Here is a 25,842-nt window from a genome sequence, read left to right as displayed (position 1 = left end):
CTCTCTCCACCAGAAGCTCAGTCCTCATTTAGGCTCCTCATTTAGGCCCCATCCCCCACAGCGTCTGGCCTGTGCGTCTAGCTGAAGGTGCCGTGATATGAATTTCACAGCTGACGTATTCTTTGATGCACCCCAATGGCACAGACCATCTTTCCTCTCTCTCTTTTATCCTCTCTGTCCAAGTCTCTCTCTCTTTTAATCACTCTAAATCGGCACGTTTTCTTATTTTTAGACACAAAATTGAAAAAAAAAAACATAAAAAAATGAACTATAAAAAAGTAGATGCATGGCTATGTTTCTTGCCTGATAACAGGCACCCCTTTCTCTCTCTCTCTCTCTCTCTCTCTCTCCCTCTCTCTCTGTGAGAGTAATTTTGCTCAGCTGCAGATGTTCAGTGTTATAATAAGAACTGAACTTACTGCAACCAGGGAGACACTGGGAGAGATAGAAAGGTTAAATGTATCAGACAGTTTGGATGAATAGTTTACACTGGTTAAAAAGGTTCTGTCTACATGACTTTATGTCTGAGTTTCTCTTCCTCAGGCTATCCCAGGCTATGTCACAGCCCCGCTCTGTTACATAGGCACAGAGGTCAACTAACAACCAAAAATGCCAATCACAGTTTTTTTTATTTTTCCACAAACAGGTCTGTATGAAACAAATATGAGACAGACGTTTGCTCACTGCAAGAGAAAAAATAGTCTATCATGATACTGGCCAGATTTAAAAACAAACAAAAAAGACTCTCCCATCTTTGCTCTGACTGTAACAGAAAGCTTTTACCACGTAGCTTTCTCAAACAAGAGGATTTTTTCTCTCAGTTATTGAGGCATGTATGTGAGATTTACACTCCATGCAAATCATCCCTCTCTCTCTCATGGTCTGTTATGTCTTTCTTCTGTAGAGAGAGCAGGGAAATTTGCTGAAGTCACACTAAAGGAGAGACTGCCCCATCATCACTAGGGCTCTGATATACCAGCACCAGATGTGTCAGTCAGACAGATGAAGCCCTGCCTGGTGCAGTTACACATTCTCACCACAGGGTGCTACCGTTTCTCCTTCACCATGTTCATGCTGAGGTCTGTGCAGTTTAAGTGAAGTTAATATGGCACCCACATGGCTTAGCTCCCCTCATGCCTACCGTACACCAGACTGGCTCAAATGCCTGAGCTGCCTTCAGTAATACAGATCAGAGAGGGAGAAAAAGAAGGGGTATTTACCGGAGGAAGAGAAGAAAACAGGGTAAGACAGCTTTAAGCTCCCATGGAGCTACTGTTCCTGGCTACTCACGGCAGCAGGAAACAGAGGAGAGGAGCTGTGCCAAAAACTGTGAACAGAGCGCTGATGCAGACTCACAGACACAGGCTCTCAGGCCTGATTTATACACAGTTTAATGGCTCTTTGACCCTCTGATCTCACCCACGACAAGGAACAGGATAAATTAGCTTTTTTTTCTTTTTGCTCATATTTATACTTTAACCCCTCAAATGACACTGGCCTTCTGTTCTGGCAAAAAAGATCAAAAGGAATCCTTTATGAAATTTTCTAAACTGCATCATTTCTCACACTTCTAATACATATTAACTCTTCTAATACGTACTACTAACACACTTTTTCACACTTCTGATACATACTAACGGTAATACAGTCACACTAACTCTAATACAGTCATACTGACCCCAACACAGCCACACTGACTCTAATACAGCCACACTGATTTGAATACAGCCACACTGACTCTAATACAGTGTAGCACCGCCACATAGGGGTTTTAGTTCGAGGTTAACAGTATAATGGTTGACCACTATAAAGGTAATCCATATAATATAACATTCCATCCTCTACGTGTATTGCCCTATGGTTGTTTAAATGTATTCCGGTCTTCCGTTCTGTATTCATTTGCTTTGTTTGTGTGAATCAGCTGGCTGTCAAAGCTGTCAGCTCACGCACCTGTCAGCTGATGGCAAACCCGCGAACTTTAATTTTTTTTATTTTTTTTTTTTTTGGCCCTCCACCCCCGCCCCCCCCCCCCCTCTTCGGAGGACAACTTTATTTATTTATTTTAAACAAGTGCAAATTCAGTACGTTCAGTGAAGTCGCTCCACAACCCCCCCCCCCCCCCCCCCCCCACTCTTCCTTCTCCCTCCCTCCCTCCCTCACAATTCCTAGATAGACAGACAGACGGACAGACAGGACAGACCTACAGATTGAGGAATGATGATGTAACAATTCGCCTTACTAAAAATTTAAGGAGAACAGCACAACGCAAAATTTTAGGTAGGGCGGATCTGATTTCTGCTGCCTATGGACGCTACCAGCTGGGCCTACGAAAATGTCTGAAAAAAATAAGTGGCAACCGACAAAACTCACCCTTTGATCACCGTAAATAATACATAGCAGACTTGCCGTGCAAAAAAAAAAACACATATATTAACATGAATCGAATTAGACCGCGTCCGATTTTGGACGAGCCCTACAAAATGCACAACAAATTAAACAGAATATTTCCCTTGATGAATAAAGTCCCACACAAAAAACGAAATCCTCCAGTGTTCGGCTTAAGCAATATGAGACGCCGCGGTCTATAAACAACAGAAAAAACCACGCAATCTCACCAGAGCGTCCCGTTTAGAAAAATAAGGTCCTTGTCATGCGGTATTCCAGTGATTCCTTTTTAACAGTATAATCCATAAGCGGAAAGGTAGATCTACTGTTCATCAACTCCTGGTAGTTCCGCGTTTGCCAGACCTCCAAACGTCGCCTTGCTCTCCTGTTTTCGCGCTTCGACAACAGGTAGCACGTCATTCCCGTTCCTCCGCATTTAAACATAAAAGTGTGCATAAAAGTCCATCCCCAAAAGCCGTGTTAACATCGGAAACTGAAAACATGTATAGCATTTAAATTAAGTGATAAAAATTAAAAAAACAAATACATGTTTCTCTCATCACGACAATGCCATACAGAAGGTAGACCTTTAAGCAACCATTACACCCCCCCCCCCAGCCAGCGGCTTATCGGGGCCATAGAAGGGCTTCATGTCTACTACATTTACATTGTCCACCTTCATTTTTTCAGTCAGCCAACGAACACGGTAGTTTATGGGTCCTAGCCTTTTCTCTACCCTGACAGGCCCTGACCATCTGGGTGCAAGCTTGGCAGAGAACTTGGCTGAGGCCTTAGACAATGGGTGTGACCTAATCCAGACCAGATCCCCAACAGCAAAGTGTACATCTCTGCGTCGTGCGTTATAATATCTGGCTTGTCTAGCTTTGGCTACACCGACGTGTCTCTCGACCTCCTTCAGAATCTGTGCGTGTGAATGTAGTGTGTGGTATGCAGATGTACTGGGTGCAGGGGACTGGTGTATGAGACGTTCAAGTGGGCCTTTGAGGTTGCGACCTATGGCTAACACAGCAGGGGTCACGCCAGTGGTCTCATGTACTGCTGTGTTGATAGCCAACCGAAACTCAGGCAGCCACCGGTCCCAATCTTGATGGTGGTTCCCTACAAAAGAGGCAATCATCGTCTTCAGAGTCCTGTTGACCCGCTCTGTCAGGTTGGTCTGGGGATGGTACGCCGTAGTGAGCTTTTGGGCCACACCCCAGGATTCGCAAAGGCTGGACATTAGTTGGCTTGTGAACTGGGGGCCCCGATCAGACACCAGGTAGGCGGGAACCCCCCAGCACGTGAAGATGTCATTTTTTAGGATCTGACAGACCTTTGGTGTTTTGGCATCCTTCAGAGCGAAAAGCTCCACCCATTTACTGAAATAGTCCACAACCACCATCAGAACTGAATTTCGGGCTTTGCTGAAAGGGAAAGGCCCCATGAAGTCCACCCCTATCATCTCCCCCGGTGCTTTGACCCCCCCAGCCAGCGGCTTATCGGGGCCATAGAAGGGCTTCATGTAATGGTTACTTAAAGGTCTACCTTCGTGTATGGCATTGTCGTGATGAGAGAAACATGTATTTGTTTTTTTAATTTTTATCACTTAATTTAAATGCTATACATGTTTTCAGTTTCCGATGTTAACACGGCTTTTGGGGATGGACTTTTATGCACACTTTTATGTTTAAATGCGGAGGAACGGGAATGACGTGCTACCTGTTGTCGAAGCGCGAAAACAGGAGAGCAAGGCGACGTTTGGAGGTCTGGCAAACGCGGAACTACCAGGAGTTGATGAACAGTAGATCTACCTTTCCGCTTATGGATTATACTGTTAAAAAGGATTCACTGGAATACCGCATGACAAGGACCTTATTTTTCTAAACGGGACGCTCTGGTGAGATTGCGTGGTTTTTTCTGTTGTTTATAGACCGCGGCGTCTCATATTGCTTAAGCCGAACACTGGAGGATTTCATTTTTTGTGTGGGACTTTATTCATCAAGGGAAATATTCTGTTTAATTTGTTGTGCATTTTGTAGGGCTCGTCCAAAATCGGACGCGGTCTAATTCGATTCATGTTAATATATGTGTTTTTTTTTTGCACGGCAAGTCTGCTATGTATTATTTACGGTGATCAAAGGGGTTGTGCTGTTCTCCTTAAATTTTTAGTAAGGCGAATTGTTACAATGAGACATAACAACAACAAGCAAAAGGACAGACAGGCACAAAACACGAGCATGACAAGACATGACAAGACTAAGTTGGCAGACAGACAGAAAAACAGACTAACAGACTGACATCACTGGCCATAATGGGACATGACAAAACCAAGCAGGTGGACGGACAGACAGACAGACAGACAGACTGACATAACAAGACAAGACAAAGTATTGCATACAATGGGTTGTGTGGAAGTAAGGGGAAGTATTTGTGTGGATGTGGGAGGTACGAGATCCGAGTGCAAGATGATGAAAAGGAGGAAGTAAGATTTCGTAGGGGGATTGTAAAGTGTGTGTATGTGTGTGTGTGTGTGTGTGTGTGTTTGTGTTGGTGTTGGTGGAGTTAGTTAATAGGGAAGTCTAGTGAACTCATAAAAGAACCCCAAATGTTTTCAAGGTGTGAGATTTGATGCTGGGATGAAATTTGTTCCATGGATATATAATCTTTGAGGAGGTTTAACCATTGTGTGATGCTTAATGTATTCCTAGTTTTCCAGTTTAGGAGGATTGTTTTCTTGGCGATAGTTAAGGCGATGAGTATAGTTTTTGGGTTCTGGATTGGTGGTTTAATTACTGAGAGATCTCCGAGTAGACAGAGGGATGTGATAGTGGAATGCTACAGCTCATAATAAGAGAAATTTTGTCAATGACTTGTTGCCAGAAATGTTGAGTTGGAGGGCATAGCCAGGTTGAGTGGAGATAATTATCTGGGATGTTTAGTGAGCAGTGTGAGCATGTGTCATAGTCTGTGAGACCCATTTTATACATCCTGTGCTGAGTGATGTGTGCTCTGTGTATTACCTTGTACTGTATTAGTTGTAGGTTGGTATTTTTTGTCAGTGTGAAGGTGTTTCTGCAGATCTGGGTCCAGAATTCAGTATCAGATGTAAGTGATAGGTCTTTTTCCCATGCTTTAATTGGAATGGAGATTGTTGAGTCTGTGGTGGATATTAGTTTGCATAATTTTGAAAGAATCTTCTTCTGGTTGGTTATTTTTTTTATTTCTTCTACAAGTGGGTGAGGTAGTAAGTTATTTGATAAACTGATTTTGGATTTTAAAATAGACTTTAACTGAAGGTATTGAAGGTATTGTTCTTTCCCTATGTTGTAGTTTTGGACCAGATGTTGAAAAGTGATGAATATGTTATTCTGGAAAAGATGGTGGAGGTACCTGATACCCCTTTGTTTCCATGTGTTGAAGATAAGTGGTGTCTTGTTGAGTAGAAAGTCAGGGTTGTGCCAAATTAGAGTGTATTTACAGGGTTTCATTTCAGATTTGAAGATTTTGTTAATTTTCCACCAGGCTGTCAGAGTTGTTGAAATTACTGTGTTATTAAAGCAGTTATGGTGTTTTATCTTGTTGCTGAGAAACGGGAGGTCAGATATTGATATTTCTTTACATTCTGATTGTTCTATTTCTAACCATGAGTTGTTCTGCTGGTTTGGGTAAATCCAATTGGTGATATATTGTAGCTGATTTGCCAGATAGTAATTTTGGAAGTTTGGGGCTTCTAATCCTCCTTGAGTTTTGTGTTTCTGTAATGTGGCCAGTTTGATTCGCGGTGTTTTATTTTTCCAGTAGAATTTGTTTGTTATGGAGTTTAATGAGTTGAACCATTTAGTGGTGGGCTGGGTTGGAATCATTGTGAAAAGGTAATTGATTTTTGGTAATATGATCATTTTTACAGTTGCTATTCTGCCAATTAATGAGAGAGGTAAATTTATCCAGTGGTTTAAGTCCTCTTCTACTGTTTTTATTAATGGGGTGAAGTTTAGGTGGAACAACTCTGACAGTCTGGTGGAGATGTTAATTCCCAGATACTTAATGTTGCCAGTAGGGATGGGAAGAGGTGGGTTTTGAGCTGCAGCATTCCAATCATCACCACATACAGGTAGAATTGTTGATTTGGTCAAACCCGCGAACTTTTAAAGGAAACGCGGGTGTGGCGGGAGAGAGGACGGAGGCGGAAAACAAAAACTCAGGGAGACTGTGGGGGACCTGAATGCCGAGATAGAGAAGTGCACTTGAATTAAATGACCGTGGGGAAAAAAAAAAAAATTCCGTTTGTGAAGGTTTTCGTGAAGCTACACTCACCGAAGATTTAGGTCTGAGCATGGGGTATTGTCATCTGATCCCCAGCCAAACCGGTAAGATTGTTCTTTTTTCTTTCTTATTGCTGGTTCGGTTGTGGATTATATTTTTTGTTGTTTGTTGGGACTCTTCTTTGGTGTAATTTTTTGGTTGCCCTTTTTGTCTATTTTCGTTGGATTACACGCTCGTTCTGAATGACTTTCTACATTATGAGTGAGAGGAGCACGGATGCGTAAAGCGCAGATGGCATTTTACCACTGGAACTTTAAGAACTGTGTTTGGTTTAAGAACTCACATGGTTTACAGATGGTCCTCATATTAGAGACACCCACCAGAGTTTCCATTCACTCCTAGGCACTTGAGATGCCTTTCCCACTCCTTATTGACTAATCCCAGTCTAATGTGGAGATAATCCTAATCCTCACCTTTAACATGGGATTTCTGTTTCTCCAAAGACACAAAGCCCTTTTCTCCTCCAGAGGAAGGGGGTCGTCCCCAGTCCAGGGGTGCGCAGTGTCTATGTTATTGTTCAGTAAGAGGGGCAGAGCTCCAAGCAGATACAAGAGTAGAGTGGCCGGGGTTGTTTGGATTGACTGTTGTTATGTAAATATGATTCTTACTATGTAAATGTTAAATACATAGATGCTCTAGATCAGTTTTTGCTCATCTAATTTACTCTTTATAGTAATAGATCAAATATAACAATGTACAGTTCATTGGCTGTATGTGAAAAAATCGCCTTGGTTTTGGATCTAACCTTTAACATTATTTTACCCTCAGTTATTTTTAGTTGTTATCCTGTCACTGATTACAGGAATCTTACAGGAGTATTGCTTTCCTGTTGCATTACAGATATATCTATCTAATTATAGTTATATCTAATTCTCTCTCTGTTTCTGAGTTCAATTTCTGCTTGAACACATGGATCTCTGATCTGTGTGTGTGTGTGTGTGTGTGTGTGTGTGTGTGTGTATGTGTGTGTATGTGTGTGTGTCTCATCTGAGAGTGCACACCTGTGCCCGTGTGTGTTTGTGTGTGTGCGCGCGCGACAGAACACATTCCTCCAGGAGACAGTGAGGAGAGAATGTGAGGAGCAGGCAGAGCTCACAGCTGCACTCCGCCTTGCTCATGAGCAGATCCTGGGTGTCCAGCTGTCCCACCCCATTCCCTGCCCAGTTCCAGTCGGACCCTCCCATCCAGGCCTGCCAACGGGGCACAGATCCTCAGGGGAATACCAGGGGGTCACAAGGGTCGCCAAGGTGGCGTCCTGGCATGGGGCAACCCAGCAAACACCCACCCTGCCAAAACAGATGGACGACAGATGGACTCATTCCCGATTTATGAAGTAGTAGAAGTTGCCACCAATCGGGTGAGAGCGTTCCTTTTTTGTTTCTCTTTTTCATAAGCCTTTTTGAGAATTTAGCTGGTGCTTTTGGATTTTTTCTGTTTTTGGTTGGAAAGGAAATGTTTTTCTTGTTTGGCCAACCTTGAGTTGTTCTTTTTTTAATTGAAGATTGAACGAACTTGTGGACATACGGACTCCCCGCCGCTCATAACGCATTTTATCCATTGGACTTATATAAGACACATTACTTGTTTGGTTCATGAATGTGGATTTATTTGGGTTTCGTTTTGTTTTTTCATGTCTTGTCAAGGGATTTATTCTGTAGAATATTATAGTAGTTAAACTTCATGAAGTGTGGTGGTGTCATTTCAGGGTTTGTTTTTTGTTAATTACTGTGCAAAGGGGTACAAAATCTCTAAAAGAACCCGGATTTTTTTAATAGCGTCAGATAGATATCCAAGCGCTGTCTGATTGTTATAAGCGCTAATCATAACAGTGGTCAAATGATTTTAGTATCATTAACAGTGGTTATTACAGTCATCTTGGATGAGATGTGCAGTTTTGAGGAGGTATTTACAGGAGTTTAAAGTGTGGATGATGAGGACTGAGTTCCAGATGGTTTAGAGGTGAGAACTGAGTTCTGGATGGTTTAGATGATGAGGACTGAGTTCTGAATGATTTTAGATGGGAGAACTGAGTTCTGGATGGTTTCAGATCAGGGGTGGGCAAATCCAGTCCTGGAAGGCCAGTGACCTGTCGGGTTTTTGTTTTCACCTCTTAGTTACCTGTTGATTTTCACCTTGCAAACAGGTGTGCACTCTCTTCAGTCAGTCACAGATTGTATTTAGTTAGCTGACAAGAAAAACAGCAGGACCATGGCCCTCCAGGACTGGATTTGCCCACCCGTTTTAGATGATGAAGACTGAGTTCTGGATGGTTTTAGATTATGAAGACTGAGTTCTAGATGGTTTTAGATGGGAGAACTGAGCTCTGGCTGGTTTAGATGTGAGAACTGAGTTCTGGGTGGTTTTAGATGGGAGAACTGAGTTCTGGATGGTTTTAGATGGGAACACTGAGCTCTGGATGGTTTTAGATGATGAGGACTGAGTTCTGGATGATTTTAGATGGGAGAACTGAGCTCTGGATGGTTTTAGATAATGAGGACTGAGTTCTGGATGGCTTTAGATGTGAGAACTGAGCTCTGGCTGGGTTAGATGTAAGAACTGAGTTCTGGATGGTTTAGATGGGAGAACTGAGCTCTGGATGGTTTTAGACGTGAGAACTGAGCTTTGGCTGGTTTAGATGTGAGAACTGAGCTCTGGCTGGTTTAGATGTGAGAACTGAGTTCTGGATGGTTTTAGATGATGAGAACTGAGTTCTGGATGGTTTTACATGACGAGGACTGAGTTCTGGATGGTTTAGATGTGAAAACTGCGTTCTGGGTGGTTTTAGATGTGCGGTTGTGTAAATGCAGGGGTTTGTCCAGCACACTTTAGCAGGAGTAGGAAGGCCTCCAACAACACCACTTCAGCTTCTCTCTCTGTGTGTGTGTGTGTGTGTGTGTGTGTGTGTGCACTACATTTTGTAACTTCTTCGTAGTATGCACACACACACATTCACAGTCTTTGCCACTTACTTATTGTTTCCCTTTGTTCTGTGTGCATCTGACCGTGTACCTACTGCACACACAAACATAGACACATCCTCCAGATGCACCCCTAACCTCTGACCCCATGGCTTTCATCCACACCCTGCAGACTTGCTCCTAGCTGCGTGCCATTCTGCCCCCGCCCTGGCTGCCTGCCGCCCTGACCCTTCAGTCTCTTCCCCTGCAGCCTCTGATCCACGTCGGACTTTCAACCAGTGCCAGAGCACCATGTTAATAACAACAATGGCAAAGAAACAGAGATGCTCTCTCCACTCTACTGCTCGTGTGAGGGTCTGCTCCTGCAGCCGGAGGCAAAGCCAAAAGCTCAGAAGAGGAGGATAAGGCGGGTTAATGTTAATGTTAGGGAGGAAGGGGCTGTGCCTGGGGTGGATAGTTCTGTTAGTTAGTTCTGTGCCCAGATCAGGCGACTGAATTGTTAGTTCTGTACTAAGGCTGTACTATTGAAGTGAGGATGACTACGACATGGATAACAGCACTGACAGTGCGATGAAGAGCAACAGACCAACTTTGAAATGGGAGCTTTTAAAGGGCAGAAGGGGAAGTGTAATGGTAATTGGGTAATCGTAAGAATCACATGAGAACTCTACAGGAGATGAAGACGAAGTTGTATCCCAGAGGCTGAGTGAGATAGCTTGCCTTCTCATATTCACACTTTAAGCCTGAGACCCCCCCACCTATAGAGCAAAAGACTCTGGAAACGTCAGCCCAAATTTCAGCAAAGCTGTGTTGGAAGTTGAGTGTGACAACCCTGCTGACTGGGGATGCCCTGGTTCACAGTGTACAGTATTCTTGACAGTATTCTTTCTGTTAACTGCACATTCCAACACAGGGAGTCATCTTACTGGGGTACAGATGGTTTGTATGTTTCTGAGATAGGAGTCCCTGCAGTCAGTGGAATCACAAAACAATGCAAACAAGTGATGGAATCAGCATGTTAAAATCTCCCATGTGAGGTTCTAGATCCGTCGGTTTGGATGATGAGTGTGTGTGTGTGTGAGAGAGAGAGATGGAAGTACTGGCTGAATACAGACCAGTGTCCCCAAAGCGCTGGGCTTGGACGGAGCATAAACTCCTGGGCAGGGCCAGCATGCCCTAGGCTAATGTCGGGGTTAGCCCACTTTAGAATGTGCCAGTGTGAAAGCTTTCTGGGGCTAAGAGGGTTCTAAGAATGCTTTTAGCACTAGGCTAAGTGCAGTGTGAAAAGCTCTTATGTGAATGGGTAGACTGACAGCACCGCCTGGAGAAGGCTATTGTAAATAGACTTGTGTTCATCCATTCAGTGCTGAGGCACTCTCACCATCACTCCAGCATGTCATTCATTGGCATTCCAAAATTCCAGGGCCCAAACCTATAATTAGACTTACCATGGCAGCTATGAAAGAATACCTTGCATTCACTGGGTGATGACGTGAGCGTGATGTCTGTAGGTGTTTGGAATGAAGGTAGTAACAACATGAACCCTAGCGCTCCTCATGTGTTTTCAGACATGAAAGAGTGAGAGTGACACAGGGCTTACTGGGCACTGTGGAAATCTGCCCCCTCATCTTTTACGACCTCTTATGAAAACTGTCGTTTCAAAACCATCTGTCCCATCCCTTTATTCTTCCACATGACATGGCAACCAGTATTTCAAAGTATTTGAAACCTTGGAAACAGCAACACACACAAACTACTTTTCAGTGCTGTACACACACCTACACACACATCTGTTTAACTCGAGTGCCTCACAGTGAGTGATAACTCAAGCACCACTGAGCTTCTGTGTCTCTCACAATAGGATGTGAACCAAGATTCCCCAGGAGGCCACACTACATCACAGTCACCTTTTCTCAACTTGCAAAATGTGACCACAGAGAGGTGTGAAGCAGATAAACCAGTAGAGCACACCTGCACGATGCAAGGGAACTGAGAAAGGAAAGTGGAGTGTAGAACAGAGACGAAAAAATGTTTTTGACTGCGGCGTGAATCTATGTCGGAGGTACGGCATAGGCTCTGCGTAGCCGCGTACCCTACACCTCCCTAGAAATGTAACTACATGTCGCTGCAGACCACAACAACTGTGAGTGGTCCACTTGGTAGGACACGCTCCTTCGGCTCAATCAGTCCAATCGTCATACACACCATCTCCTCCGATGTCTTCTCTCTTTTCTGTGTTGCAGTAATTTCAGTAAAAGTAACAGTTGTTCAGCATTTATCAGCTCCTACTCCAACGTGATCCACTCAGTTTCAGTCGCGATTGAAAAATTTCCGCAAAATGGCGAACTGAACTCCTTTTGAACGCAGAACTTGTCTTACAGATATTGCTGTGCAAGGACTGAATTCCGACTTTTTATTTAACATTGCTCCATCGTTTAAACGAGGAAATCAACACAGTGGCATAGAAATCCCGTTTTGAAGGTTTCATTACAGAGCAAAGCAGAAGTATAAATGCTCACAACGGTGTAGGCCACTTGCGAATGCTGCGCGTAGAGCCTACGCAGAAGTATAAATCAGTCTTTACCCTTAAGTGGTATGTAGACCTTTCATTCATGCTCTGGTACCCTCTGCTGGAAGTCAGGTAATATGTGCTGATTGTTTTGACACCCTGGCCCTTGGCTTAGGCATCTTACCCAGTTCCTCAAGAATTCTGTAACGAGTCATTACACTGCGACTGGGGTTAGCCCACGAGTAATGGGGTAATGCAGGAATAATCAGTCTTTTCTGCTGACACATGGAAACTATGTCTGGCATGAAAACCTGCCAGTCCATCCCCCACACCTGATCAACAAGGGTTTAAATATTAATCATTTATGACAAAATCATTACCATGGTTTCCAACCAAGTTCTAAATTCATATCCTGAATTTAGTTTCTGGCTCTTTGTTGCAATGTGATTGGCTGGGCTGTGCATCAGTTGTCCTTTCGGGCTTTCGTGTCTGCAGGAGGGTGTAAAACGGCCTGTGTATGGAAACTTTTGTTCCAGTCTTAATACAGTACAAATGACTGTAAAAGGTCTGGACTAGCTCTCCCTTTTAGCTATGCCGTAATAGCTAGTCTTGCCGGAGTCCCTGCCTGCACTCGACACACAATGTTCATTTTCCTTTAACCATGATGTGGAAATGAACATCTAACAATGTCTCTCTCTCTCTGTCGCCACACGTGCTACTCCTGAGATACCAGTGATCCTGACTCCTCCTGCCCTCTGGACCAATTCATCCTGGTGTCATCATCTTTCATCCCCCTGTCAGCATCGCCATCCCCTTTGTTCATGCTCTAATTTACTTGAAATTGCAATTGCCTGCTGGGTCGGCACCTATTGCACACCTGTCTGGCCAAGAAGGCTTCTCCTCTCTCTGTGGTCCTTCTCAGGATTTCTCCCATTTACCCATTTCCCTTTTGGGTTTTTGGGGAGTTTTTTCTTGCCCGCCATGAGGATTAAGTCAGGGGGTGCCGTCCTGTTTTGATTTTGACTGTTGTGGCCTGTAAAGCCCTTTGAGACTGTAAACAGTGATACTGGGCTCTAAATAAACTTGACTAGCTGATTCACAGACATACATGTGTGTACAAAATCAGCTTTACTTGCCTAGTTATCTATCGCTGCTTTCACAGAGGGAGAGAGGAGACATTTGTCACAGTAGGAATAAGTCACCTTTTTTATTGAGTAAAAATCAGATGTGAATAGGCGCAGACTAAAAGCCAGTGTACCAAACTCACCACAATCCAAAAAGAGTAACTGTCTGCATCCACATGTAAAAAAATATGGTTTAAATCTAGAGAAACCCATGTTTCTTGCATGTGTAAAGCACACATCTGAATACCTTTATCTAAAAAAGGTAACCAAACCTGGTACTCGACTGTGCAAAGTCTCAGAGTCCTTCCTGAATCAATTATTCAATGTTTATCCAGCAGCCCCCCCCCCTCCAAAACAACTGCTTTTATAAATCAAAGCGTCCTCTGTAACACATCGGCATTTAAACAACTTTACACTGTAAATGTGTCACTTCAAGTCCTTCGATTTACACTTAAACTACAAGGTTGGCAAAAAGGAAAAGAGAGAAAAAACAAGAATGAATAAAACTAAAAACAGATAAGAGGGAAAAAGCCTGGGTTAGGGTGACACACAGACACAGTCACACACAGACACACGTGGCTGGTCAACGACGATGACGACCATGTCCTGAGTGCCCACTGCTGTGGTGTTTGCTTTTATGGCTGCGGTCGTAGGACCGTGACCGGTCCCGCCGGTCACGGTGGTGACCTCCGCTGCTGCGCTCGTGTTTGTGCTTCTTGGCAGCAAGGTCAGCAGAGCTGCGGACCCGGTCTCTGTCACGCTCCCGGTCTCTGTCACGTTCCCGCGGTTTGCTCACGGAGCGTGAGCGGCTACGTGAGCGTTTTCTCTTGTGGCTGTGTCGGCTGTGCAGCTTCGGGTCTTCAGCTCGCTGTTTGGACTTCAAATGGGGCAGCAGGGGTGAGGACAGGCCGTGATTGTGGTGTCGCCGTGGCGATGGGCTGCGGCTATGGGACCGACTGCGGGAGCGTGAACTGTATGTCCCAGAGCGGCTGCGGCGGTTGTTGTAACTAGGGGACACAGAAAAGGAGTTTCAGAAACTGAGTCTCTCAACAAGACTTAAACGTCCTGATCATCTGACTCAAACAGAAAAATCAGTTGTCTCAACTGGGAATGCACCTGTACTGGACAGAAAGTGTAACACTACATGGGCAGAGTAAGAGCAGTCTCAAGCCTTAACGTAAAGACCACTGTACAACACTAGCACAAAAACCTTAACATAAAGGCCACTGTTAAACAGCAACACAAAGCCCTTAACGTAAAGGCCACTGTAAAACAGCAACACAGAAATCTTAATGTAAAGGCCACTGTAAAACAGCAACACAAAAACCTTAATGTAAAGGCCACTGTAAAACACCAACACAAAAACCTTAACGTGAAGGCCATTGTAAAACACTAGCACAAAAACCTTAATGTAAAGGCCATTGTAAAACACTAGCACAAAAACCTTAACGTAAAGGCCATTGTAAAACACCAACACAAAAACCTTAACGTGAAGGCCATTGTAAAACACTAGCACAAAAACCTTAATGTAAAGGCCACTGTAAAACACTAGCACAAAAACCTTAACGTAAAGGCCACTGTAAAACACCAACAAAAAAACCTTAACGTAAAGGCCACTGTAAAGCAGCAGCAGGGAAAGACTTACTGCCGTCTAGCAGAACGCGATCTAGAGCGGGAACGTGTTCGCGACCGAGAGCGACTGATGCTCCTGCTAATGCGGCCCATCTTTGTCTCCTTCCTGAGCCTGAGTAAGAAGGAGAGAGACGAGGTCATGTGAAGCTGTGGTGTGATGAGTGAGTGAGGAGAGAGAGAGAAAGGGGGTCATGTGAAGCTGTGGTGTGATGAGTGAGTGAGGAGAGAGAGAGAAAGGGGGTCATGTGAAGCTGTGGTGTGATGAGTATGGTGTCAGTAGGACAGACAGGCAGCAGGGCACACCCATTATGAGGGCTCTTAGAGGCCTGGGGACCATCCTCTTGCTCCTTCTTCACAGTCTTCAGTGTCTGAGTATTTGGAGACCTCTCATCCGCCTTTGATTCTCTAGGTGAAGCTGGAGAGAGAGGAAAAAGATACCTTAGGAAAATGACTGTAGCTTCCCCACTCAAGTGATAGCATTTCCTACTCAATACAGCACCATGTCATGATTTTAGACCCTTAAAGAGGTGCAACAATTTCAAGTGGTGCCATGCAATTAACTGTCTCAGAAATAATTGCGATTAACAATAATTGTCTTATTCAGTCAAAGTTAAAAAAATATTTATTTACTTATTATTTTTCAAACAAATAAGGTTTTGAATGAATTCCAGGATAAATCTTTTGGTTATTTCACTGTTATGTGACCCAGATAAATTAATAACACAAGTACACAGCCTATGAAGTAAACCACGCCTCTTAATTATCATAAAACATTGTATTTTTCGCTTGACAGCAGACTGACAGTCTAATCCCTCTACTCCCCAAATGACTGATTATCCAATCGTAGTTTACACGAACTCAGGTGGGCTTGCAGACTCCCCTTGACAGGACCAACGGGACAGTGTCAAGCGATTTTTTAGCAACACTAAATGAAAACTCCAGTGAAAACCTAACGTGTATCAGTTTAATGTTATGGGCATTTCTCAAAGGTACAACACCACTTCTCACAAAACTGCCCAATTCTGCTCTGATTTTTAACGTTCAAAAGCCGACTTGACTTTGCAACTGTTGTGGCCTACATGTGCCATCGGAAATATGGTAATTACGAGTTCGTTTCATAAACAGAAAGTTAGATTGAGGTGAACGTAATTTCTGAACCTCTGTTCACTGTTATTTTCTTGAATTAAATTAATGTAATTAATTAATCGTGCTAATTTTATCCTAAAGCCTAAATGCTACACCTAATGCACATCCTCTCCTCTTCAATCTGTCTCTGTTGCCCAAGACTGCTTTGCTCTATTTTATTTTTTGGAGAAAACATCAGCCATAAAAACAATGTTTTTGACAGGCCGTCCATTTTTTAAAGCTGATTCCTTATGTGTGCTAGATTTCCAGCCACAGGCTTGAATGCATGACAAATCGTACAGTAATTACGACTTCCGAACTCAGAAGTAGGATCTTACGACAAGCACTTGAAGGTAGCATGTAAATCAATGCGGGCGGGCAACCTCTGATAAGATAGCTACTGTTCTGTCGCACTACAGGGTGCACGTGGGCATTGGAGACGCGTTTGATGGATGCAAACAGAAGTGTGACCCTGCTTTGACCCACCTCTTTAAAAAAAATACTTTAACTGCAAATCAACAAAGAAACCGCAATTAGGGGCAAAACATTTTTGGTAAGACAGTTATGAAATAATTGTTACAGGACTAGACCTTAACACTATATCCAACACAGCACTATGTCATGATTTTAGACCCAAACACTGTACTGAACACAGCACCATGTCATGACTTTAGACCCTAACACTATACTCAACGCAGCACCATGTCATGATTTTAGACCCTAACATAGCAACACATCATGATCTGATTCCCTAACCTGGTACCATGTGATTATTCTATAACCAATACAGAACCATGTGGTGATGTGTGAAGCACTTGAACATATTAAAACAAAAGCATATGTGGATGGGTCCAGAGAGACAGGCAGGTTTAAGGTGGTGACTGAAGTACTCACATGGCTTAGAGCCCGGAGAGAAGCCGCCCAGGGTCGAGAGAGCAGGGGTACCGTCAGGATTCAGACCTTTGGCCTTAAGTTTGGCTTCCTGCAGGGCCACCTTCCTCTTCTCAACCTCCTTCTCCAGTGACTCACAGTTCGGCTGGAGGATGGTCAGAAAACAGTCTTACACAGACATACAGATAGAACATGCTGTTTCCAATGACAACCATCAGGGCCTGAAATTCATTTTTCAAAATGAGGGTGAATTCCCCCTTACATGCCTCACACAGGGGGGCATTTATACACTTTGGGGGGCAGGGGAGAATAGTACTTGTGAGCTTAACTACTGGTCTTACCTTGTCCTATACCTCAAATTGCATTTTGTCGCTCTCCTCCAATTTAAGGGATTCACTGAACTGTATACATTGCTGTGATTTGTTGTCCGTTTTCTGCTATTAAGTAGGCAGTTTGAGAAGCCAATTCGTTTCCTTCTCACACTGCAACTGCACAACTTCAGTAGCATTAGCAATCACATTCTTTACTGAATCTTTCTTACACTTTCTTTTCAAGGCTGCTGTATGAGAAACACCATTTGAGTGACGACTAAAAGTTGACATTTTGGAATGTCAGCTAGTAAAACCCGCGGCACCGTACATTTTACAAATCGAGCAGCCCATTTCACCGTTGTTAAATTCGAGCCACAAATATATTCTGAGCCAGTTAGCCTGAAACTTGTGGTTGGACTGCTACTTCACCTTAGTAACGTACCATTACCTGTCTGAGGATCCTGAGGATTAACGTTGTTAACACTGACATCACCGGCAGTGCCGTTTGCGCTAGTCCGTTCGCTGTAAATGTGTGCGGGAATTTCCCGCATTACAAGTGCTAGATTTGCAGGAGTTGATGAAATTATGCGTAATACCTGCAATCCTGCACTGAAATTCAAGACCTGAACCACACACATCTGGTAAGTCCTGGGCCAGAGCTCATGTCACTTGAGAGAAGATACAGGTGCCTTCATCGGTTCTTAGCCCAGTCCTCAACTAACTGACTACCCCACTGACTCAACGTAACCATATTACTGTAAACAGACCACATACTGACTACCTCACTGACTCACAATAACCATCACATTACTGTCAACAGACCACATACTGACTACCCCACTGACTCACAGTAACCATCACATTATTGCAAACAGACCACATACTGACTACACTGCCTAGAAGTAACCATCACATTACTGTCAACAGACCACACACACTGACTACCCTACTGACTCACAATAACCATCACACTACTGTCAACAGACCACAGCTAATTGGAGCTGTACGGGTTCAGGAGGGTCAGTAAAGTGTCACTGTCTGTCTCTCTCTCGTGTGTCAAACAGGACAGGGAAGGGTGTGACTGTGAAGTGACCCATCACATCCATATGGTTTCCATCAATCACAGACAGACATCTGCAGGGTCAACTGGTATTAGCTCTGTAACACATAGCAGTTCCTGCAGGTGCTATTTCTACACACCTCTAACAGCTATATCTTCTTTTAATTGTCAATGTTGGGGATGATGAAGCTACAGAAACAAACTGAAGTTGTTTGAGTTGTCTCAATGTAAAGGCAGGCGTCAGAGTTCAGAACTCACCTTCTTCCTAGAGTACAGCCGGAGTGTCGTGATACAGATGTCCCTGATCTCCTCCTCGGTGGCTCCAAACAGGAGGTACCAGTGTGGGCGGGTGGGTAGTGGAATCTGCCCCCCCCACACACACACAAAGTTCAGCAGGCAGACTGAGAAAGAACTCCATTCCCATATAAACAGTGCCATGACCCTGATTAAAGGTGAGGGGGTGTGGGTACCTGTAGGGCACGGGCAGCCAGGTAAATGCAGGCACAGGCTATGGTTTCAGCAGTAAACCTGACAAACACGTTGGTCCTCAGGCTGTCATTCATGTAGTTCCTACAACACAAAGTCAACACCAAAACTGCAGTGTCACCATACTGAACACTTCCACAGCCCTCCTGACCTCTCTCTGCATAATGCAACAGAACTGAGACAGACGTAAGGAGACTCAGGTTTGGGTTTGTCCTCTCTCTCTCTCTGAGACCCCGGCCTACATGCCAAAACGATGAGGAGCATGTGGACACGTGAGGACTCTGTCTGTGCACGCAGACATGCCCTTAAATGCCACTGGGAGAGGGGGAAAAACATCACGTTCAGAAACTGGTAACATATTCTGAACTAATACAGTTGAACATGCCAGAATGCAAAATAAAACCTTTGCGATAACCATGCAAACCGCGGCAGTTTTCCATAGTCTACAGTGCAGGTTTCCCCACGTCATCTCTTCCGCCACATAAAGAAAACGCTGAACCCAGGGTCTACATCATCTGTAGTACTGACATGACTTCAGACAAAGTAACTGGGAGGCTGAGAGTGTAAAGAGATGGGAGTGGGACGAGGGAGGACAGGCTGTGGTGGATATGAAAGCATGCAGGCCTAACACACAGTGCACCATGCCTGCTCTGTGGAGAGCATGACCCCAGTGCAGGAGCTCTGACTGAGGCCTGACTGAGGTGGGTGGGGAGGATGAACGGTGGACGGCCAGACATGATCAGTCAGTGGCATGGCTGTGGATCTACTGCTCTGAAAATTGAGCCTACAGCTGATGGAATGGACACAGGGAGATGAGATGGGCATTAACAGGACAGACTGGGCCAGGTGAATAACCTTTGTCTCAGGAAAAGCCAAAAACAGCACGTGACAAGTCTGAAGTGATCTGAAAACCCTACTTTGTTTGTGCTGGCTGGTCCTACTAATAAGCCTAGAGTTTAGTCTGGGCTCTGTATTGGTTAGTTAAATGAAAGAGTAAAGGCCACAGCAGAATGGGTCCACGGAGAGAAAACATGAGCAGGAGCTTTCCTGTAAGACATCTCTGGAGACCATGTCAGTTTTGGGGAAAGTATGCAAAAACATACAGATATGACATTTTCACCAACACCATCAGAGATCCTGAGACCTTTAAAAAAAAATCAAAACAAAACTACAAAAAAAAATCCAATAATAAGACACATATTTTGAAGTAAACTAGAGAAACAGGTATTTTGTGCTGTATGTGAACACTAAAATAATACCTTTGAAACGAAAAAGGACAACAAGTAAAACTTGAAGACCAAAAAAATACAAATCCTTTTGAACAACCCCATGAAAACAAGCTGACGCTGCCAGATGGAAAAGGCCCCCCTTCAGTGGATCTCGGGCAGAGCTCTCACTGGATTGGCTGTCTCAAGAAGGGCAGCCAATGAGGGGGAGATTCCTGGGGTCATGTGGTTGGAGGAGTTCAGAGGTTCTTTATGACACTTACCATCATGGACTACCCTTTAATCAGAGTAGAGAGAAAGGACAAAGTTACACTGAGTTCTTCATCTACACTAAATCAATCAAAGCCAAGAAGAAAAAAAGAGACACAAACTTATCAGAGCAAGGGAAAAAAATACCATCCATCATATACAGGGTCAGGAGATTTACAGAGCATGGAGGGCAAAGGCAATTTGAGTGGTCTGCCTATGTTAGCATGGCAGAATGTGTACTTACCAGGCTGTCTGGACCAGTGTTTGATTCTTCTCACATTCAAGGACCTGCAGGTACATGACGATAATCTGAAAGAAAACAACAGTCCATTTGCCACATAAGATGTCTGCTTTGTCAACACAAGTGCTGATCTGTGCAGAGGAATGTCACTGCTAACCACAACTGCATGGCTGTACAACTTCAGTGGCGTCAGAGCCGACAACAGCAACACACTAACACCCTAAACAGGCACACAGGTGTTTGCTGCTCACCAAACCCTCAGTAACGTGGGCTCCAGTTACACTCAGCTATACAGCCTATAAGACTGGCTGTGGTCTGACTAGCGTGGTAGACCTGGCTGACAAAACGAGGAGTGTGGGAAAAGGCAAGGCTCTGTGGTTGCAATGGCAACAGGCTGGAGTAAGAGGACTGGCAAACTCACCTTGTGTGGATGTTTAACATGAACGCAGAAGCCAAGCTCCTTCAGAACACGCCTTTCCGCCTTTATCACTTGGTTTTTGGTGTTTATGTAGTTCTGATCAAGAATCAACGGGCTTGCACTCCTGATTTGTGAAAGGAATGAAAACAAAACGATTTTGCCAAACCCAATATTTGTTTTCTTTATTAAGAGAGACAGAGTTCCCTATTGTTTTTAATGGACTTATTTTCCCTTCCAACCAACTAAAGGCAACAGGTCCAGTTTTTTGACTCCTGTGATTTCAGTAGAAGACTTTTTGCCCTGCCACATGGTAGAGATGGGACAGACCGCCTTGTCTCACCACATCACAGCTTTGAACAGAAAGGCCCTTTCAGACAAACATCTATAGCTCAACACCAGGCTACAAACAAACCCTTTAAACCCAGTGCAGTCTGGTAACTATGTTTAAGCTCAAACCCCAGTAAACTCTGTGGGAAGGGGACATTTTACTGCAGACACACCTGTGAACAGAATCTGCAGTATTGTGTTGATATAATGTACCATGAATCAGCCTTTGATAAGGCACTTAAACTCATTAATCCTCACCATTAGTTTCCCCAGAACTAATCAGCTAATCAGAACACACAGGCCACTGCCAGCTGCCATTTATTACACTATTTACAAAACATTTGAACCACTAGTCAGTATTAATCATGCAAACAGCCCCAACAACTGTGCAGACAACAAAGCCATGACGCCTTATTAAAGTCAACTCTGAAGAGACGTACCACTGAAACACCAGGGAATAAAGGACTCAACAGAAAATCAATCACTGTCCATTTACTGAAATGCTTCACATGTAAAACAGCACCCCCCCCCCCCCCAAAAAAAAACGTAACAAAAAACACAGTCTCTCATGGGAGGGTAATGAGGCCCTCTGCACTTTGAAAAAAATCTTCCTTTACATAGGCTACAGGTGCAATGCTATCCTCCCTGCACTGACATGCACATTCAGAGCTTCAGAAGCCTAGAGGCCACTCTAACCACTGCCAAGAGTAATGACGTTTGTAGAGTATAGACAGCAATATTAATTAAAAGGTGAGCTGGATGTCTATGGAAATCTGCACCAAACTTCATCTGAATGACTCCGTGTTTTAAGTTATGATCAAAAACTGTTTTGCACAAATGAAATCCATATATACCAATCTATGTAACTTTAGGGACAGGACATTGCCAGTAAATCACACACAGGCCAGAGTTAGGTGTTGTAGCCATATTCATAGTGCCTCATGCCATCTGTGTCTACTGAGAAAATGTGCATTGTAATTCCCTATCTGCACACACATATTAGTGAGGTATGGTTCATCATAACAATACCCTGATTTAGATCTAACTAAACAGACTGACTGCCTGTCTTCTACTCTGGGTGTGTCAGTGACATTTCTGTGAAAGCTGTGATGAAGGTGGGTAGCCTTTTTTTTTTTTACTCAAGGTTTTTGTTTTTAATGAATAACGTCACCTGGGTCAGCAGAGACAACATAGCCTAAACTGAGATACAGGAGTCAGCCAGACGCCTCGGACCAGCGGCCAACCTGTCGTCCCCGAATCCCAGTGACCGCATTCAGACCACTGGCTTCTTCCGGGGGAAGCGACACCTCGCTCACTGTTGCCATGCCGACTGCTTCATCTCTACGTACCATTCCACAGCACCCAGGCTTTGGTAAATGCAGCTGGTCGCTGTTAGTTGGTTGCAAGGGAAAAGAGAATCCAAGTTAATACCTCTGTCTGGACCAAAAGGACACAAAGTCTTCCATGCTTTACACAGATGTACTTGACCTGTGTTTTGCTTAACAGCGGCTGAAGGACTGTCCAGTTATTTCACATTTATTACATTCTCAGCTAAACTAAGAACTGAAGCGTAACTCTGAATTTATGTTCACTTGAAGAAGTGAGCAGAATCTTGTTGTTACTACCAATTATGACTGATGGAGAAACTGAAAAGTTTTAAAATGGTTTAGCGCACGAGACAAAACAAAAGGGCACTCAAATTAAGAACATCAGAGAAACAACAGATGCACTTTTCTACCACTTACATACTCAACACACGATAAACAGTGTCTTCGTGCTGTCAGTGTGATGAATTTTAACATTTTTACAAAACAAGGCAGCTAGACACAAACAGGAAACACACTGAATTAAACGTGTCGGGACTATCAGTGATGAGGCTTACCTTCTTCCTCTTATCTGTCTCAAATGGTGAAAGACGTTGATTACATCCCTTATGCGCCTGGGGGCTTCTTCAATTTTCGAGGCCAAATTAATACAGGCCATGGCAACAATCTGATCAAGAAGAAAGACAGAACAAATATGGCAAGAGAATAACTTCACTAGCTTTTGTCTCGTGCTCAGGTTTAAACTGCCACCCAGAAAACTGTCGTTAAAAATGGCCATGTAGCCTCCCCAAAACCGCCAAGGTTTTGACCTCACAGCAATCGATTACTGGGCAAGCCAAGTGATAACTAACAGATAGAGAATTAACCACCTATATGTAATATACTGGCAGAGCGCCAGATGTTATAAGAACCTCACAATATGGCCGCCACGGTGATGTTTTCGGTAAAATCACAAGAGTATCATGTAGAATCTGTACATGATTTAGTAGCTGAACACTTACCTCGAAGCTATGCTTCACGAATGACTTCGAGTAGAAAAATCTGTGAAAGAGGACTTGTCCCGTTGCCATAGCCACCTATAAGAATAGGATTAACACTAATCATTTCTTCTCCGACATTGTATTGTCGTCTCGCAAAATTGCGTCCGCCATTTTGTTTTTGTTATTGCTTGCAGGCATATCAACTGTTCATGTGACGTTACACAACATTAAATGAGACCAGAATTAGGTTCGTGGTATTCAGTGTAGTGTTTGAAAATGGATAGAACCGTAGCTTGCTCATTCAGCTGAATTGGTTAGTACTCTTAACCAACAAAGACGAAATTGTAGAGCGCTATCTAGCATGCAGTTCAGTAGATGTACAGATGAATGATTTGGCCCGGGGACTATCAGTAACCTCTCTAGCAAGCCAAACAGGATAATTCACAACGCAGACTCCTTGAAAATTAATAACTAAAATCATTTATTTGTGTGGTTACCTGTGGCAAGCGAAGGAGAATGCCCGCGGATTGAATAAGTTCACAGCCTAAGATCCGTAGGTCGGTTTCTGTGTGTAGATCCAGGCCATCCAGCATAGACGGAGTAGGGGAGAGTCTCTCCTCCGGTATTAAAGAATTGTCGATTGTGAGGAAGACTTCGGAATAAACTTTGTCACCAATTAATATTCCCTCATTATTTGTGGATATATTTGGATCTGCAGAGAGTTGACCAGCAGCCATTTTTGTCTCCATCTCAGGCCTCCACACGAAGCGTTAACTGTAAAACACCAGGAAGGTGGACGACACTGGCAGTGACGTAACGCAAACTCAGTGCCGAATTGCTGAATACTTTAGAAGTATACCTCCGCGTCTCTCGGTTAATAAGAAATAGGGCCTATTCCAATCTTAATCCCGCTGCGTTTTACAGTTTGTTTTAACAAGTGTAAGTACAAAAAGAGAAGAAAAACAGAAAGTATTGCTATGATGTTTACGCGCAGGTTTTTGTCATGCGAAGTTCTGACAGATTCAGAAGGTTCATTACACGTAGGATCATCGTAATATTCTGTATTACAGAGTTATTTGTATTATCAGTTAAAACCAGAACATAGACAGAATATGTGCTTCAAACGTCGAGTTTGTACTGTATGGTTTAAACTACTTTACCACTGTAGTTTTAAACTGACACGTGAAGTGGACCACTTTCCCCACGGGGACAAATAAAGTATCTATCTATTTCGGTTACTTTGGTTCCAGGAATTTAATTCGTCAGTTTGTACCCTTGGACATATCTCTCTGCCTATATGTTCATGAAACGTGACTCTGCCGTATTATGAATGCAGCGTATTACGAACACATCGTCTAGGTCACGCATATCAGATAAGTAGACGCGCGGTCAACTTGGATTGTAAGAAGAGGTCAGTACTTACAGTGCCACCTGGAGGAATAAAACAAGATAACATAGTATCCTTTTATGCTATTTGAAAGAACTGCAAATGTAAAATTTAAAAGTCTAAAACTAATAAAACTCAACCTGCAATGATTAGATAGACAAATCCAACCTACAATGATTACCTTACAACCTAACATTGTTGAAAACTTGTGATAGGTCAGTCATTATAATCAAAGGTGTACACAATCGTGATATAGAACAGAGCTAATTCTTACGTTAGTTTTACTAAGTTGTTTGGTTTATTTTACACATAAAAAATATTCACCACCAACGCGTTCCGATGGTGGGTTAGGTCATAAGAACATTCTAGGATGACAAGAAATGTTGTGTTCTGACAGCCATATAATATTACTGTGGGCTTCAGGGGATAAGTGTCTATAAACAGTTTTAGGTTTGTTCCAACTTCAAGAGTTTATTTGTCATATGTCGGTTAACACAGGGTCAACGGTACAATTAAATGTATGAGACGAGAGAAACAGGTCAACTCAGCAATAAGAGCACACTAGTCGTAAGAATACAATAAGGGATTTAAATAAATAAAGAGTAAGACACTAAAGAGTAAGAATAAGAGTAAAATAAGGGATTTAAATAAATAAAAAGTAAGACAATAAGGAGTACGAATAAGAGTAAAATAAGGGATTAAAAAAATAAAGAGTAGGAGAATAAGGAGTCAACTAAGAAAAATAATAGAAAAGAGAGGTATGAGCAATAGAACAATTAAAATACAAGGAGGGTGCACAATAAATATAACAGAATATGAAATATAACACTATATACATGTGAAGGAGGCTTAAAATTAAAATTTAAAGTTGCTCATTTTGTAGCACAGGTGGTGATTCTTTAGGTCTTAGGGATAACTTTCCCCA

The 25,842-nt window shown here is 43.3% G+C and overlaps 1 protein-coding gene across 2 annotated transcripts; it reads right to left on the bottom strand.

Moving 5' to 3' along the window:
• Nucleotides 1–13,279: 13,279 nt before the first annotated feature.
• On the bottom strand, nt 13,280–24,302 carry ccnl1a (cyclin L1a). Of its 2 annotated transcripts, XM_030794409.1 has the most exons (12): nt 24,028–24,302; nt 23,552–23,626; nt 23,108–23,217; nt 20,902–21,022; nt 20,484–20,548; nt 18,749–18,848; nt 18,537–18,641; nt 16,911–17,052; nt 15,195–15,306; nt 14,905–15,003; nt 14,056–14,266; nt 13,280–14,019 (listed from the first exon to the last, which is right to left on the bottom strand). In XM_030794409.1, exons 1-12 carry the CDS (start codon nt 24,277–24,279, stop codon nt 13,843–13,845), a joined length of 1,569 nt encoding a protein of 522 aa, XP_030650269.1. In that variant the 5' UTR covers nt 24,280–24,302; the 3' UTR covers nt 13,280–13,842. The 2 variants fall into 2 exon arrangements, with proteins under 2 accessions (XP_030650269.1, XP_030650268.1); XM_030794408.1 differs by having other exon boundaries at nt 13,280–14,266.
• Between the last annotated feature and the right edge of the window lie 1,540 nt (nt 24,303–25,842).

This window comes from Chanos chanos, chromosome 2, assembly GCF_902362185.1.
Source record: "Chanos chanos chromosome 2, fChaCha1.1, whole genome shotgun sequence".
NCBI lineage: Eukaryota > Metazoa > Chordata > Actinopteri > Gonorynchiformes > Chanidae > Chanos > Chanos chanos.
Note: the sequence above shows the minus strand (reverse complement) of the source record. Positions and strands in the feature narration are given on the sequence as shown.

What these genes read in the sequence shown, in the direction of transcription:
- ccnl1a (XM_030794408.1), bottom strand. Translation starts at nt 24,279, where the DNA reads ATGGAGACAAAAATGGCTGCTGGTCAACTCTCTGCAGATCCAAATATA. An exon ending in ATGTTAAACATCCACACAAG is followed by an intron (nt 20,549 to 20,901) that starts GTGAGTTTGCCA and finishes GTTTTCTTTCAG; the next exon opens with ATTATCGTCATGTACCTGCA. An exon ending in CTCTCCGGGCTCTAAGCCAT is followed by an intron (nt 15,307 to 16,910) that starts GTGAGTACTTCA and finishes CTCTCTCTCCAG; the next exon opens with CTTCACCTAGAGAATCAAAG.